The sequence below is a fragment of the Canis lupus genome, chromosome 8 (genome assembly GCF_003254725.2).
Source record: "Canis lupus dingo isolate Sandy chromosome 8, ASM325472v2, whole genome shotgun sequence".
Taxonomy (NCBI): domain Eukaryota; kingdom Metazoa; phylum Chordata; class Mammalia; order Carnivora; family Canidae; genus Canis; species Canis lupus.
Genome location: NC_064250.1, coordinates 16,062,873 through 16,078,816, shown reverse-complemented (window position 1 = coordinate 16,078,816; position 15,944 = coordinate 16,062,873). Strand labels below are relative to the sequence as shown.

At 35.5% G+C, this 15,944-nt stretch overlaps 1 protein-coding gene across 20 annotated transcripts in view; it reads right to left on the bottom strand.

The window, feature by feature from the left end:
- Nucleotides 1-8,869: 8,869 nt before the first annotated feature.
- The window catches only part of MIPOL1 (mirror-image polydactyly 1), a 326,942-nt gene continuing 319,867 nt past the window's right edge, over nt 8,870-15,944 (bottom strand). For all 20 annotated transcript variants that reach the window (XM_025443782.3, XM_025443777.3, XM_025443771.3 and 17 more), the window contains one exon: nt 8,870-9,611. In XM_025443782.3, the coding sequence (XP_025299567.1) occupies nt 9,545-9,611 (67 nt within the window). In that variant the 3' untranslated portion in view covers nt 8,870-9,544. The remainder of the gene's footprint in view (nt 9,612-15,944) is intronic.

The window sequence follows — 15,944 nt, the reverse complement described above, 5'->3', positions numbered from 1 at the left end:
CTCAGCAGTTTAGTGCCGCCGTCAGCCCAGGGCCTGATCCTGGGATCGAGTCCCACATCAGGCTCCCTGCATGGAGCCTGCTTCTCCCTCTGCCTGTGTCTTTGCCTCTCTCTCTCTCTCTGTGTCTCTCATGAATAAATGAATAAAATATTTTAAAAAAATAAAAAGGGATTGAAAATATGAGATAGGAACAAGAGGTCAGGGACACCTGGGTGGCTCAGCAGTTGAGCATCAGCTTTCCACTTAGGGCATGATGCTGGTCTGGGAATTGAGTCCCATATTGGGCTCCCTGCGGGGAGCCTGCTTCTTCCTCTGCCTGTGTCTCTGCTTCTCTCTCTGTGTCTCTCATGAGTAAATAAATAAAATCTTAAAAAAAAAAAAAAAAGGAACGAGAGACCATAAAAACGACCAACTAGATTTGGGAATGAGCAGAATAATATAACATTCAGAAATGAAAAAATATAACAATAGTAATGAAAGGCTCACTGAAATTCTGCTTCCAGACACAAGAGAGTGGTTTGTGGCAGACCAGTGCCCCTGCCAAGAACAAGAAGAAAAGCTGGGTAACTTATAAAAAGTTTTTTGTTTAAAGTATATCAGAGAGGGGCTAAGACAAAGAGCATTGGGGTTAAGATCCCAAAGAGAATAACAGAGATGTAAACTGAAGATCTGCAGCCACTCTTCTTTTGGAGGCATTTGCTGGTTTTGGGTTGAAGGTTAGAGAATGATAATCTGGGCTTTGTCCTAGCAGAAGACTGATGCTAGGGACAGAGAAAACAGCTTTTTGGCAATCTTGCAAGGCTGGAATGACAGACCTGGTGAGCCAACGGGCTTGAAACACACACCTAGTTCCCCTTAAATACTTGGCAAATTCTGAGTTGTCCTAAGTGGACGTTAAAAAAGCTCAGAAGAGGGGCCCCTGGGTGGCTCCATCAGTTAATCGTCTGACTCTTGATCCCAGCTCAGGTCATGATCTCAGGGTTGTTGGTTCAAACTGTGCTTTGAGCTCCACATGGTCATGAAGCCTACTTAAACAAACAATCCAAAAAACTCAGATGAGACTATCTCAACCAGTCCCAGTGAAACTACCACTTGTACCACTGAAAGCCCTAACTGAGCTAATGCCATCAGGAGAGAGGGAAACCAGGGAAAATTGAGCCTTACTCAGAACATAACCCAGTTACAACTCAGCACAGTACCCGACTGGATTAAGGTGATTAGCATCGACTCAATCTTCCCAATAGAGGAAAGGCTAAGCCCTCTCTGGAGGAAGACAAAATCAGCTAGAAAGCCATGATGGCTTATAGTCAATCAACAATTAATAGGCATGCCAAGAGAGAGGACCATGCATTTAGAAGGCAAAAACCACACAGACCATGGATGATTCAGATACTGGAGTTAGTTAGTAGACATGTGGACATAGCCTTTTAGGTAACTATGACTAGTATATTCAAGAAAACAAAAGCAGAGAGGGAGACAGTGTATTTAGAAAGATGAGTATTTTACCAGAGAATTGGAATGTACCACCACCACCACCAACAACAACCAAGAGAAAACTGTAGCATTGAAAAGTATAGATTCTGAAATTAAGACCTGAATGGTTTTACAGCAGTAGATAGCATCAATGAAATAAAAGATAATTCACAACTAATGTACCTAGAGGAAAATCCACAACTAATTTTGAAAATTCATTTTGAAAATTCACAACTAATGTATCTAGAGAAAAAATAGGAAAATATAGAAGAGGGCGAAAATGATATGTGGGAACATAGTGAATAAGTATAAAATATATACAATTGGAGTATCAGAGGAAGAGAAAAAGATATTCACCAAAGATTTCCTAAAATTGAGAAATGATAAAGTTAGGTTTTTTTTTTAAAATTATTTATTTATTCATGAGAGACACACACAGAGAGAGAGGCAGAGACATAGGCAGAGAGAGAAGCAGGCTCCATGTGGGGACACCCATGTGGGACTTGATCCTGAGACTCTGGGATCACACCCTGAGCCAAAGAAAGACACTCAACCACTGAGCCACCCAGGTGTCCCAGAGGTGCAGATTTAATAAAATGGATTAAATCAAGCAAGAAACACACAAAGAAGACCACATCTAGGCACAAAACAAAAAAGATACAAATTAAAAAAAATCAGATAAAACAAACACTTTACTTTCAGGAGAAAAACATTAAGACTGACAGGTAACTTCTCAACAGGGAAGAAGGCAGCTAGACATTAAGAGGATGACATTTTAAAAGAGTTCTAGGAAGACTTACAGTTTTGGCCATGATGGAGTACACATGATGGGACCACACTGACCTCCTGACTTAAAAAACATTCAACAACCAACAAAACCCAACCCAAACCAACCACAACAACAGCAAACAATAGTGAAAATACGTGGATCAATGGTTTTGGACTTTGGACATCGGGCAGCCCAGGACCATGTTCCCTGAGAGAAGCAAAGCATATGAAGTAGGTCCTAGCATTGACCTAGCTTACCATCTGGAGAGGTTACAGGGCACAGTGCAAGGAGGGGTAACACAACAGAGCCTGGCAGCCTCCCTGAGTTGAGAACACAGAAGTGGGCAAGGGGAGATGACCAACATAGTTAGGATTTGCAGGTCAGGGTATGGAAGAAGAGAGAGCCTGCATGTAGTGGTGAGTGTTGTACAGGGAGAGCACGGGAGAACAGTGGCTCTGGAGAGCTACAGTGCATTCCCTGACTCTTCCTCAGTGTACTGACCAGTAAACTACCCAGTGAGGGTAGGAACTACCAGAGATGGGCAGGCAGGAAAAGAACCAAAACTCACACAAGGCTGTGATCCATCAAAGTAGAGAAACCTCCTACTACACAGGTAGTGCATTCAGAGAGGTGTTGCCTAAACTGTGGGGAAAATCAGCCTAACATTAAAGGTACTCTGATCCCTTAAGCTTCAAAAAGCCTTAGGGGATCAAACTGTTTCCTAGTAGTGTACCAGTATTCCTGAACGAAGCTCAAAAAATTTTAATGACAAACAAAAAAATCCACACTCAACAAGTTAAAATTCACAATGACTGGCTTCCAAAAAAGTCAGCAGGCATGCAAAGCAAGAAAATACAACTCATGATGAGAAAAAAAAATCAATAAAGAGATCTAGAAATAGGATAAGAGAATTAACAGACAAGTACATTAAAACAGTTCTTACAACTGCATTTTCTACATTCCAGAAGATAACATAAGGCATAAATAAATTCAGAAGAGAGATCAGAAAAACTAAAAAGAACCAATTTAACCTTTAGACATAAAAATTCAACTGCAAAGAATAAGACTCAGATGGAATTAAGAACATACTAGACACTGCAACAGAAAAGATTAGTAGATTTGAAAATAAAGCAATAGAAACTATCCAAAATAAAACATAGAGGAAAAACATCCTGGAAAAAAAAATGAAGCATGAAATAGTTGTAGGACAACTTAGGTGGCCTAATATATATTGAACAAAGTAAGTAGTTCCAGAGGGAGAGGAAAAGGACCCAAGCGACAGAAAACCATCAGAAAAATAATGGTTGAAATTAAAAAAGAAATTCGTAGACTATAAACCCACAGTCTAAGAAATTCAACAAACCATGAGCACAGAAGCATGCAGGAACCTATACCTTAATACAACCTAATCTAGTTGGTTGAAACAAATGACAAGGGGAAAAAAAATCTTTAAAGAAGCCAGAGGATATTAGTATGTAGAGAACAAAAAATAAAAATGACAGCAGGAACGAAGCAAGCCAGAGACAAAAAAGCAACATCTCAAAAATACCGGGAAAAAATTATCCTAAAATTCTGTATCCAGCAAAAACCTTTTTCACAAAATGAAGGCAAAGAAAAGAATCCAGACTTTTTTGAGACATGAAAGCTGAAAGAACTCTGCACTCACAGCCCTACATTAGTATAAATGAGAAATGCTTCAAGAAGAAGAAATAGGTAACGGGTGGAAAGTTGCATCTACACAAAGAAGAGCACTGGAAATGGTAAGTATGTGAGTAAATATAACGTTCTTACTTTTTAAAATCTTAAAAATTGTTGTTTAAAGTGAAAATAATAACAATGCTGTTATCGTGTACATTGTAGAAGTAAAATGTCTGATAACAATATCACAAAGACCATACATACACGGCGAGACAATAATTTTTGTAAGCTGTGATGTGATTGTTTAGAGACATTTACAGTTTATAGAATCTTTGCCCCAAAGGTTCTTACTGCCCACCCCACCCTAGTCCACTTTAGCCAATGTACTTTAAGTTTTCAATTCAAAGTTCACTAAGTTCCCTACCGGTATTACGTAGTATATGTAAGGTATTTACATTACCTAACCTTGACTGAATAATTAAACAGAACAGAAGAAGTGTTTTTAGATTTCAGCTATTGGTTATAGCAAAATTCCACAATTAGTAGAGGTGCTGCTTTGCAGCAGATTTGAATCAATCTGTTATTTTCTCATTAAGAGAACTGATTTCCTTTCCCAGATTTTTTTTCTTTTTTAAACATTTTTATTTATTTGAGAGAGAGAGAGAGAGCATGAGCAAGGGGGAGGGGCAGAGGAAGAGGGAGAAGCAGGCTCCCCATTGAGCACTGAGCCCAAAGCAGGGCTTAATCCCAGGACCCTGAGATCATGACCTGCACTGAAGGCAGATGCTTAACTGACTGAGCCACTTCCTTAGCAAGTTTAATAAAGATAAAAATTGATATGAACAATTTTTTAGGTACCTTAGGAGCCTTTAAAAACTATTTAAATACAAAATAAAATTATAGCAATAAAATATTACAGAGGTTTCTCTGTACTCTTATTTACTTTGGGTAAATATGGTTAGGAGGAAGCTAATAGGGTGCCTGGCTAGCTTAGCTGGTTAAGTGTCTGCCTTTGGCTTGGGTCATGAGTCTTGGGGTCCTGAGATTGAGCCCCGTGTTGGGCTCCCTGCTCAGCAGGGAGTCTGCTTCTCCCTCTCCCTTTCTCTTCTACCTCTCCTTTTCCCTCCCCCCCCCCACTCATGCTCTCTCTCTCAAATAATCTTTAAAAAAATAAAAATAAAGTATATTAAGATATCTGTGAGGAAGTATTAATGGCATACAATATTTTAATGATTCTCAAATATATTCATCATTGTCTCATTCTACTTACAAAATCCCACATTAAAAATAACTCCAACTTCTATAAATTTAACTTAAAGTACATAATAAAACAGAACAGAAAAAAAAAACCCTTTCAAAAAAGATTATTCTAATAAAAGGATTATAAAAGTTTGGTAACTTGAGAATCTATTCTGGAACGCATGCTAATAGTTCAAATGTGCAAGCTCCAACTTAACAAATGTTTAAAATATTTGAGTTTTTAAAACAGTGCCAAAATAAACCACATCTTTTCTAGAGATGACATATTTAGTTAAGCATGAGCAATATAAATCTTTCAACCATTCCACGTATTTGTTTAAAAGGCTCAGAAACTACATGCATTTCTAATAAAACATGAACAAAATACTGAAGTCACTGAAGCCTAACAGTGGACTTATAAATCAAATTTTTAAAAAGGCATATGTATTTGTGTGTGTGTGTCAGTGTGTATACATCTAAGTACACAGATATGAATAGGTCAATAGATTAGTTGTAAATAATAGTTAACAACAAAATAATGTCTTGGGAAAAATCTGGGTTCCATTCAAACCAAATGTGAGAAGATAAAATGTGTAAGTCATGGTTATTTTATCATTATACTGACTCATTAATCATGAGTATGTGAAAATAAAATTTTAAAAATATCTATCACCTTCAAAAATACTATATATAAAAATGCTTTTCTATGCAACTACAACCAATATTAACACTACAAATTTTTTAAATTTATTTATTTTTAATTTTTTAAGATTTTATTTATTTATTCATGATAGTCACACACACACACACAGAGAGAGAGGCAGAGACACAGGCAGAGGGAGAAGCAGGCTCCATGCAGGGAGCCCGACGTGGGATTCGATCCCGGGTCTCCAGGATCGCGCCCTGGGCCAAAGGCAGGTGCTAAACCGCTGTGCCACCCAGGGATCCCAACACTACACATTTTTAATATTCTAACATTTTTGTGAAGTAAACTAGTTCTACCAGTAAGGGACTGACAAGATTCTTCAGTTTATTTGAATAAGGACATATACAAAGGATTGCCTTTCTCATTGAATAAGGAAAATGTTAGATAAAATATTTCAAATATTTTGCATATTTTTAGCATAATGGCTTAGTTATAAAAGTAGAGTTAAATTTCTCATATTAATAATTAATAACTTTGCTATAACTGCTTATACCTTGCTTATAACCAATAATCTGGCTTATAACCAGTTCTATCTCTAATAGTTGCTCTAAGAGGTAAAGTAAGCCTTGAAGTTCAGACCACCATTTGATAAAACTACACTTCAGGTTTTAGCATCAGGCCAAATTATAAATAGTACAAAGCAACTCAAGGTTATTTTTTTACTAACAATGAATTGTCCTTCCTAATGAGTGAAGCCTAAGGCAAAGTATGCTGCTACTATAATATTATAGAGAAGTGGTAATAATGTGGTGCTATTTACCCATGGGGTTCACATTATTGTACTTCTTTGAAAGAAATGCATATCATCTCGATTGTTAGTGAATTCACAGGTATGTGTAGAAAAGAAATTGCACAATAATAATAAAAATTGCAAGAGTTAAATTTTTTAAAAATATTTTATTTACTTATTCATGAGAGACACAGAGAGGAGAGAGAAAGAGAGAGAGAGAGAGAGAGGCAGAGACACAGGCAGAGGGAGAAGCAGGCTCCATGCAGGATGCCCGATGTGAAACTTGATCCTGGGACCACAGGATCACATCCCGCGCCTAAGGCAGGCGCTAAACCGCTGAGCTACCCAGGGATCCCAAGAGTTAAAATTCTTATAGAAAGGTTTAGAGAAGTATGGCTACATGGAGTTTATTCATAAGACCTCAGTTGTAAGTCCTAGCCAATCCTCGGCAAATTCCTAGCCCCTCTGAGTCTATTTCCTCATTGTAAAATGTAATAACAATACTACTACAATTATCATCATCATTATGTGGCTGATACATATATGTAATTTATTATTATTGCTATTATATGATTGTTGATACGATCAAATAAAAAAGGACTTTATAAATCATTAAGTGCTATACATGTTTGTATTATCTTTTCTGCTTTTCTTCTAAACTACTCATTTTTACAACAGTAAGTGAATTCTCACCTTACCATAGGAATTAGAGTTGATTGTATTTAAGGCAAACTCAAAGCAACATCTCTGGGCAATGGGATACTGCATGGAATACTTCTGAAATTGCATTATTACTGAATATGTGGAGAACTGATCTTCGGTGAGCTGGGTGATTCACAAAAAAAAGTAGAGACTGTATTGAACACTGCTGGTGCAAGAAATCAATTAATGATAATATTTGGCTGTAATATTTAGCCTTTGGAATTCTGTACACAACTCATTTTCAAGGGGATGTGATGTTTTGGTGGTGATTACCTACACTGACAATAGTAAATGTTAGAATTGTTTTATGAATTTAGCTTCATAATATCAAATTCTTTAAAAGTTCTGGATATTAAATACAGGAATTGGTTGCTCTAATCTGATCATTTAGGTTCAGAAAGAGAATTTGGGAAACTGTAAAATGTCCTTATGCTTACTTACTGTGTGTTTTCTAAAACCCCAAGCAAATAACTCAAGATAGATGTGTCTCTTCTACAGGACTAAACTGAAAATTCAAGCTGACTCGTGATTTAGTTGAAGAGGATTCAGGAATGGACTATTTTGTGATGAGAACTGTTTCTCTTTATTTACCTGCATGGCTTGAAAGCAACCGTTCTTTCACAAAGGGAGCTGCCACATGTTTCAGTTAGAGTCCAGAGAGAAGACTCCATGCATACCCAAATTATTTCAAATTTCTCTGTTTATATAGTCACTGGTCTATAATTCTCTTTAGGGCTGTAGAGGAAATTCAATTGGCTTATTTCTATCCCCTGATGTTTCTTATTTTCTAATTGTAATAGTTTAAAAAATAATTAAAAGCAGGGAACATGAGTAAATTCTAAATTTCAACTCAGTGGGATGGGTCCAACTGCCAGTTAATTTAATACATTTAATGAAGAAGAAATAGAATTTGTTAACGTTATGATTTTTTTGCTACCCTGTGATAAAGCACGTTATATTTTCCTTCAAAGTAAAAAATAAAAAAATCATCTTCATTGGTGTATGAAAGAATGGTGCAATAAATTATCCCGTTCTTGTCCCAAAAATAAGCAATAGTAGATAGCTTAGCTCAATCTTAAAGATAAATTATTTTATGAACTTAGAAAGATTTTCACTTTTCTACAAAATTTTCATTAATTAAATCTCTACTTGCCTATTTCATCTACTGGCCTCTTATCTATTCAATCTAAAAAAAGAAGAGATTTTTTCCTATAGTTAAATACAAAAACCTTAGTTTTATTCAAAATTTCACATGATTAGAAGTGACTGCTATGCTGTAACTATTTCAAATTATCTTTTAAAAGAAAAAGTAGGTAATCAAACTAAATTGCCAGTTTTCTTTTTTCCATGTCCTTATATTTTTACATTATAATTTTATTATATATTGGATTCCCCTCCTCCAGAACATAAATTCAAATGATAATCTAAATAAAGATAATAAAAACATAACACTTAACATGTTTGATGGCCTCTTGCCTTTTAGAGTCATGCTGGCACATGCTAATTTTCAAGCCAAAGGTGTCCCAGCCTATTAGACTTGGCAATTTCTATAGCTTCAATAGAGTTTAGACAATTATTCAGACACAACACTAAGAAATATTGACAATATGAATTTAGAAGTACACATGAACAATATCTTTTTTATTGAAAATTGTTTGCATTATTTGTAGTGAAACAAAAATCATGAAGTGAAACAAAATATAATTTTAATGTACCAAACTCTTATTGGAGCAAATTATATATTTAATTCTTGGTATTTATACTTAATATTCTTTAATACTAACAAAGATTATGTGTATGCATTGGAGGAAGACTATGTACCCCCTCATGTCTGAGCTTCTCTCATCAGTTAAGAAATAAATTCTATATTGAAAAATGCATGTATTTGAAGTTTTGACCTAACACAGTGGATTAAGGTTTAGACAATATTTACTTTGCTGTATTTTGACTCAGAAAGGGCCTTATGTGAAGATATGACCTATAACGGTCTCTCGGTAAAAAGATTTATATTAAATACAGTGACATATAAAATAGTTACAAAATAAGCTGCAACTTTATAGCTACTCATTGGTAAAAGTCTGTAGTTAATACATTTGGATAAATAACTCAAGTCAGCAGCAAAGTGGTTAAACATTTGTGATTTGATTTTATCTCAGCTTGGAATGTGGTTGGAGTGTCCCACTTCTAACAACTGTTTGCTAAGTTAAGGCTTTAGTGTTTACACAGTGTTGAATGAAGCAGCCTGGTCACCAGATGTGATTGCTTCCCCAGACTGTCGTTTTTTCAGTCAGATCACTGTCCTCATGGTCCCTGTTCCAACCTTCTTCCTCAGGACGTCCACTAGCCTTTCCAACCTAAGTTGGGGGCAGGAGGGCGGGAAGGGGGAGAAAAAAAGAATATAAAAAGTGCAGTTATTGTCAGGAATGTTTTGGCTGAAAAAGAACAGTATTTGCCTGTGACCAAGCAGTTCTGGTAGTCATGTTAAGAGACAAAGCATTACTGTCAGCAAGACATACTGGTGCAGAGTGCCAAGTATCTGAGGTTAAAAAAACAGTAACAACACAAACTTTAACCCAGATCTTCAGATTATGTCAGCATTAGATGCTCCATGAAAAATACAACATACTCATTTCAATACATTTGCCTGCCTGCATTACGGCTGCGAATGAATCATTTTCTATGCAATGAGAAGATGGCACATGAGATGTAGAGCAGTTTCAAACTGATTTTTACCTAAGAAGTACGTATTTCAATATAGAAATACTATCAATCTTACACCTGTTACTGAGCTACATTAGTGACACACTAGTATGTTATAGAATTCTTAGGGATTAAATTTCTCCCTTCTTCACAGAGTCAGCTGATGAAAATAATCAGGAATTAGGTAGCTAGTTGGAAAAAACTTCAGTTTAGTGGCCTGAAAATAATTTAAATATGCACAAATGATTTGGTGCTAATAAACCAGACTTTCTGTACTACATTTAAAAAAAGTTTTTGAATAATATAAATAGGTTAGCAATGATTCTATAGTTTCTAGTCAAAGGTAAGTAATTTTCTTTAGTTGATTAAAAATACACCAGATATACTGAAAATAAAGTCAAAAGTTCAGAAGTCCATTCTGTAATGTTCTTAGGGTGGGAGATGACATTCATGCGGATCAGTGAGATTTTGCTTGACAAGAGATGATGGAATCAGACCATTAATTTTTTCCTTTTATTTTTTATTTATTTATTTTTTACTGAAAACATAAAACCTCAATGAAAAATCCCGTTTGATGTTACACAGAAATCTTCCAGTTTTCATATACACAATCTTCCTCCTCAAAGACTGGTGAGCGACATAGTCTAGTCTGCTCCAGCTTGCCTCATTTATATGGATCCATGCATGAGGGTCCTTTGCAAATAAACACAGCACAGAGCTAGACACTAAAGGAATGAGGGTATTCTTAGTGTCATACATGCTAGGTTTACATGACTAATCAGCTGCATGTGACACTGAAAGCTAGCTTAAGTTTATTGGATGATTTCACATATACTGAATTGTGTTATCAAAATAAGAAGATGAAACAAAATAATTCAGTGCAACAAAAATCTGTGCTTTGAGAAATGTTAGTAATGATCTTAGAGTAAAAAGGCAAATTTTGCCTAAGTTTATTACCACAAATTTTTCAAATGCAAAAAATTATACAAAAGTATTATGTGTCCACTAAAATAGCTTCAGACTACTGAAGACTCACTGGACAATTCATTGTGTTCACAGGCCAATTTGTATTAGTTGGATTTTCCCTAGTGATAAAAACTAGTGCTATCTTATATACTCTGAAAATGATTCTGTATGATTTATACATAAATTCTTTAAGACAAAGTTTCACTATCCTAAATACTGGAGGAGGGGCAAGAAAAATATCAGTATGAAAATTTAAATGTGTTGTTAAAATATGATAGTAACCTCAATGAACTGTTAAAAAAGGACTCCAGTAGAAATATGGACAGGCCATGTATCAGCATTTTTTGGCATATATCGTAAGGAAGTCAGAAAATACTAATTTCAAGTTGGTTAGTTATATCCCTCCACTACAATATCATTTATACTACTATCAAAAAAAAAAAACCTTCTTCATAATGTAAAAGTATGCTGTACTCGGCAGAGTTACTATTATTACTATGAATTCAGAATTAATGGAATCCCATATTACTGAGATGAATTGGTGTTGTGTCCCTTTTGACTTCTCCTTTACTAATAGTCTCATATTACTTTAGTTCCTTTTTTATACCTTAGGACATATTTCCATTTCAAACTCTTATATCTTGCTAAGGTAAAAGGTTAGAAGGAAATACTTAAATATCACGTCTTGTGCTGTCTTTACTATGTTTCAACAATTACTAGATCAACCACATTCTCGGTTTATCCAGGTTGAATGATTTATGAAAATCTGATCTCAGAAATGAAAAAAATGTCAATTACTTAGTTCTGAAAAAGCTTACTGACTTCTGAAACACAATGAAGCACCTATTCCTTCCTGTAAGGAATGGAATACACCTGCCAAATGTGGACGGTGCCAACAGGAAGGTAGCTGTGTATATCTGTTGAAGCACCTTGCAGGATTGGCCTGCAGGCTATTCTTTACTGTCCAAATCAACAATACCTTTAAAAAATTATGTAGCTTACTGAATTGGGTTCCAACTGCTTTACATGTTACTCAACGATAGTTTCCCAAGGGCTTCATGACATAGGAAAGGGGTTAGAACTAGGATTAGGATTTCTCCATTTTAAATATGAAGAAACTGAAGCAGACAAGTAAACCCTTATACGAGGCCTGTGGTAAAAGAGGAACAAATCTGGGCCTGGTTTCCTTGTTGGTAGTTCAAAGTTACTTCCACTGACTTGGATTACTAACAGTCACAGATTTCAGACTATAGGTTAATGAATTCTTTAGTTTCTTTTTTTTTATTTTTAATTCTTTAGTTTCATTAAAAATTTTCTCAAGTTCTGACTTAAGTCAAATTGGGAAAGTATCTGTTGGTGTATTTCACCTGCCATTTTAGTAACACATTAAAAAAGTAGATTGATGATATTGCATATCTTTGGAAAATAATAGTTACAAACTGCTATTTGGTATAGTACAATTTCTATATAAACTTGAAACAATATTTAAAGCTATATTTTAGATAGAAAACTTCTTTCTTTTTATATTTTCTATGTGTTTAGATAATATGTAGGTACTACAATGGAATATGTAATTTTCCATCAGGTGAACTTAGTTATTTACCAATATTCCTAATCAGTTTACTTTTATTTTTTATTCTCAATGAATATTGTGATATATTTTAAATAGTAATTATTTTTTAAATTTATTTTTAAAATTAATTTATTTTAGAGAGAGAGAGCATGTGTGAGTGGGGTGGGGAGAGGCAGAGGGAGAGAGAGAAAAACAATCTTATGCAGGCTTCACACCCAGTACGGAGCCTTACTTGGGATTCGATTTCCTGATCCTGAGATCATGACCTAAGCCGAAATCAAGAGTGGGATGCTTAACTGACTCATCCATCCAGGTGCCCCAAATGGTAATTAATTCTTAATATTGATTATATGCCAGGAATTATGAGAAGTGAATTATACACACAATTAATTTTCATGGTAACTTCATGGAGTAGACATTATCATTGGCTGACGAAACCAAAACATATAGACAGTAATTTGATCAGAGCCCCACTGCGAGTGACTTTTGGAGCTAGGATGTGATACTAAGTCTAATTACCACCTCTTTGACATCTTTGATGTTCTATACTGCTTCCAAAGTACTACAACTTTTGAGACGTATTTTGGAATTTTGGTGGGCCTGAAGGACTCCTACTGATTACATAGATATATTTTGCAATAGAAAGGTGTGAAAACAGAACAAATTCCTCATCACCAAAAGAACTGTACCAAAGTAAAAATCTCAGTACAGGTTGTGTTTTTGAGAGTAATTTTTGTATCTGTTAATGCGAGAGTGGAAATTCTTACTGGCTTGACAGTCCTCTCTCCAGAAAAACTATTCCTTCTACTTTAGGCAATGAGGTTATCCCATCAAATGTATCTGGCTTTAAACTTTTTTTTTTTTCCCCAAGGAGAAAGAGGGAAATCCAAGAGAGATGGATAACAGCCTCTGTCTGGCAGAGGAGATAGAAGACATTTGAAATACTTAGGGTTTGCCATTAGTATCAAAGATCTTGCCTACTTTCAACCATGGAAGCAGGATAAGAAAAAGACTATAGATGTAGTTTTTTCTTTTGTGATTATGGCTGTTATTTATTTATTTATATTATTTATTTTATCACCTTTTTCTTTATGCTTTCCATACTTTCCTCAAAAAATGTTGTTTCCTTGATTCCACCTCTATGCTTGTAACTTCCAAATACATAGCCTCCATCCTAAAACTCCCTTCTGAGTTTCAGACGCACATACCCAGCTGCTGTCAAGACATCTCCTCTTGCTTATTCCATTGGCATATATACTCAGCATATCTAAAACAAAATTAATTTTGTCTCTCATGCATGTTTCACTATTTATCTTGATTAATGTTGTCATTCATGAAGTTGAAAAAATTTAGAAAAACTTTGTCTCATTTCATCTTGGACCTGTGCAAACTTTGTGATGAAACCATTAATATAGACACTGGGAAGCAATGAATGGGCTTTAACTCATCTAGTAACATCATTTGCTCTTTAGAAAGATTACACTGGCAAGAATGTAGGATGGGATGGAGGTAGGTTAGCCTATGGGCAGGAAGCCCAAATAGCTCCTGATTAAAATAATTCTAGTGAGCAAGACAACGACAACGTGAATGTATTTAAGACCATATAATTGTACACTTAAAAATGGTTAAAACAGTAAAATTCTGTTATGAAGATTAATAGTAATAAAAAATACCCTAGTGAGAGGTGAAGGCCTGAACTAGAACTATAGCAGTGCAGATGGAAAGAAGGGAATAAGTCTGAACAATATCTAGGATACGAAATTCAAAAACTTAGTGACTTTTGAGGGTATGATGGTGAGAGATGGGTGGGCAAGAAGGATTCCTCTTGGATGTCTGGTTTTGGTGACTAGATAGATAGTGGTAACTAAAACAGGATGAATAGAGGAAGAATAGAAGAATGTGTGTGTGTGTGTGTATGAGTTTAGCTTTTATATATAGTACATATTTATAGTACATATAAATTAGAGGTGTTGGTGGGACAGGTAATTGGGAATGTTGAGTAGACACTTAGATATAAGAGTCTGTTAAAGAGAGAATTCTAGGTTTATGATAGATATTTAAGTTCAATCAGTAAGCACTTGTTTGGTAACTCCTATGTACCAGGTATTGTTCTAGGCATTGATCATTCAAAAAACAGAACATGCTCCCTGCTTATAAGGAACAGTAAGGTGGGAAAGTAGATCTTTATATGGATTACTCAAATAAGTTATTGGTAAATGCTGTAATAAAAGGATACATAGATATTAAACAGAGACTAGTTTGGTTAGGGGAGAAGAGAAAAGGCACATAAAGTCTTCCTGATTTTGTCTGAGTTAAGTATTGAAGAATAAGAAGGAAATTGACATCTTAAAAAGGGCAGGAGTAGAGAGGAGGCAGGATGGGCATTCAAGACAGAGGAAATATCTCGAAGGCACAGAACTATGAAAAGCATGATGTGGGTCAAATGCTATTGGGAGTATGTTTTCTGAGGATCATGAAGTAAGGGGGTGGAGAATGGCCTCATTTCTATGAGGTTGAAGAGGTAGGCCATGACTAGGTTGCTCTAGGTTGTAACTGAAGCCATAGGAGTAGATGGAAATGCTTAGAGGAATAAGAAAGGAGAAGAGAAATGGGAATAGGAAAGAAACCAAATGAAAACAGATATTTAAAGTAAAGAGATTGGCAAAAGGATTTGAAGAAATAGGGAAGAAAAGATGGATCAAGTGTAGGTGATGTTACATAATCCAAAGAAGAGCATTTCAAGAAGGCAGTAATCAACAGGACTGACAGAATTTATGTCTGCTAGATTCAACTTTCCCCATGGAATGGGAGGCACAGTTCTCCACTGAAAGTGTAGGGGAAAGAACAGAGCTAGAGGAAAATGGTGAAGCTTAATGTGACAGGAAAGGGAGGTGACTTGGAATATGTCAAAGAAATATGAGGTGAGACTGATGATCCAGCTGTAGTTAGAGACTGTAAGTTTGTAGGAGATACTGATCAATCATCATAGTAGTATGACTTTTGTTTTTCACATCAGGCCTATACTTTGGGGATAAATATGGAGAGGGAAAATAATAGAAGTATTTGAGAGTTTATGACTATTTGTAGGACAAGAGTATGAGAAGACTGTGTTTTCGAGAGAAAGTGATTAAACTTAGAATTCAGATGGGGTAGAGAAGAAAGTCAGTCTTTAAGGGGTGTTAGTTCAGAAAAAATGAAAGGACTAAGGGACCAGATATCTTGATTTGTGTAGAAGCTAAAAAGCAAGAGTAGTTGGAATAAGGCTGTGGTTATTATGAAAGAGGCAATTTTGATCTTAGGACTTCAGATATAGAAAGTTCTGGCAACATCCATTATAGCTGAAATAGATAAGAGGTAAAAGTCATTAGCGTTCAAGAGACAAAGGAAAGGGTACATGACTGACAGTGATATTGAAGTTTCTAGCATGAATGCAGAAGTTGGAATAGAG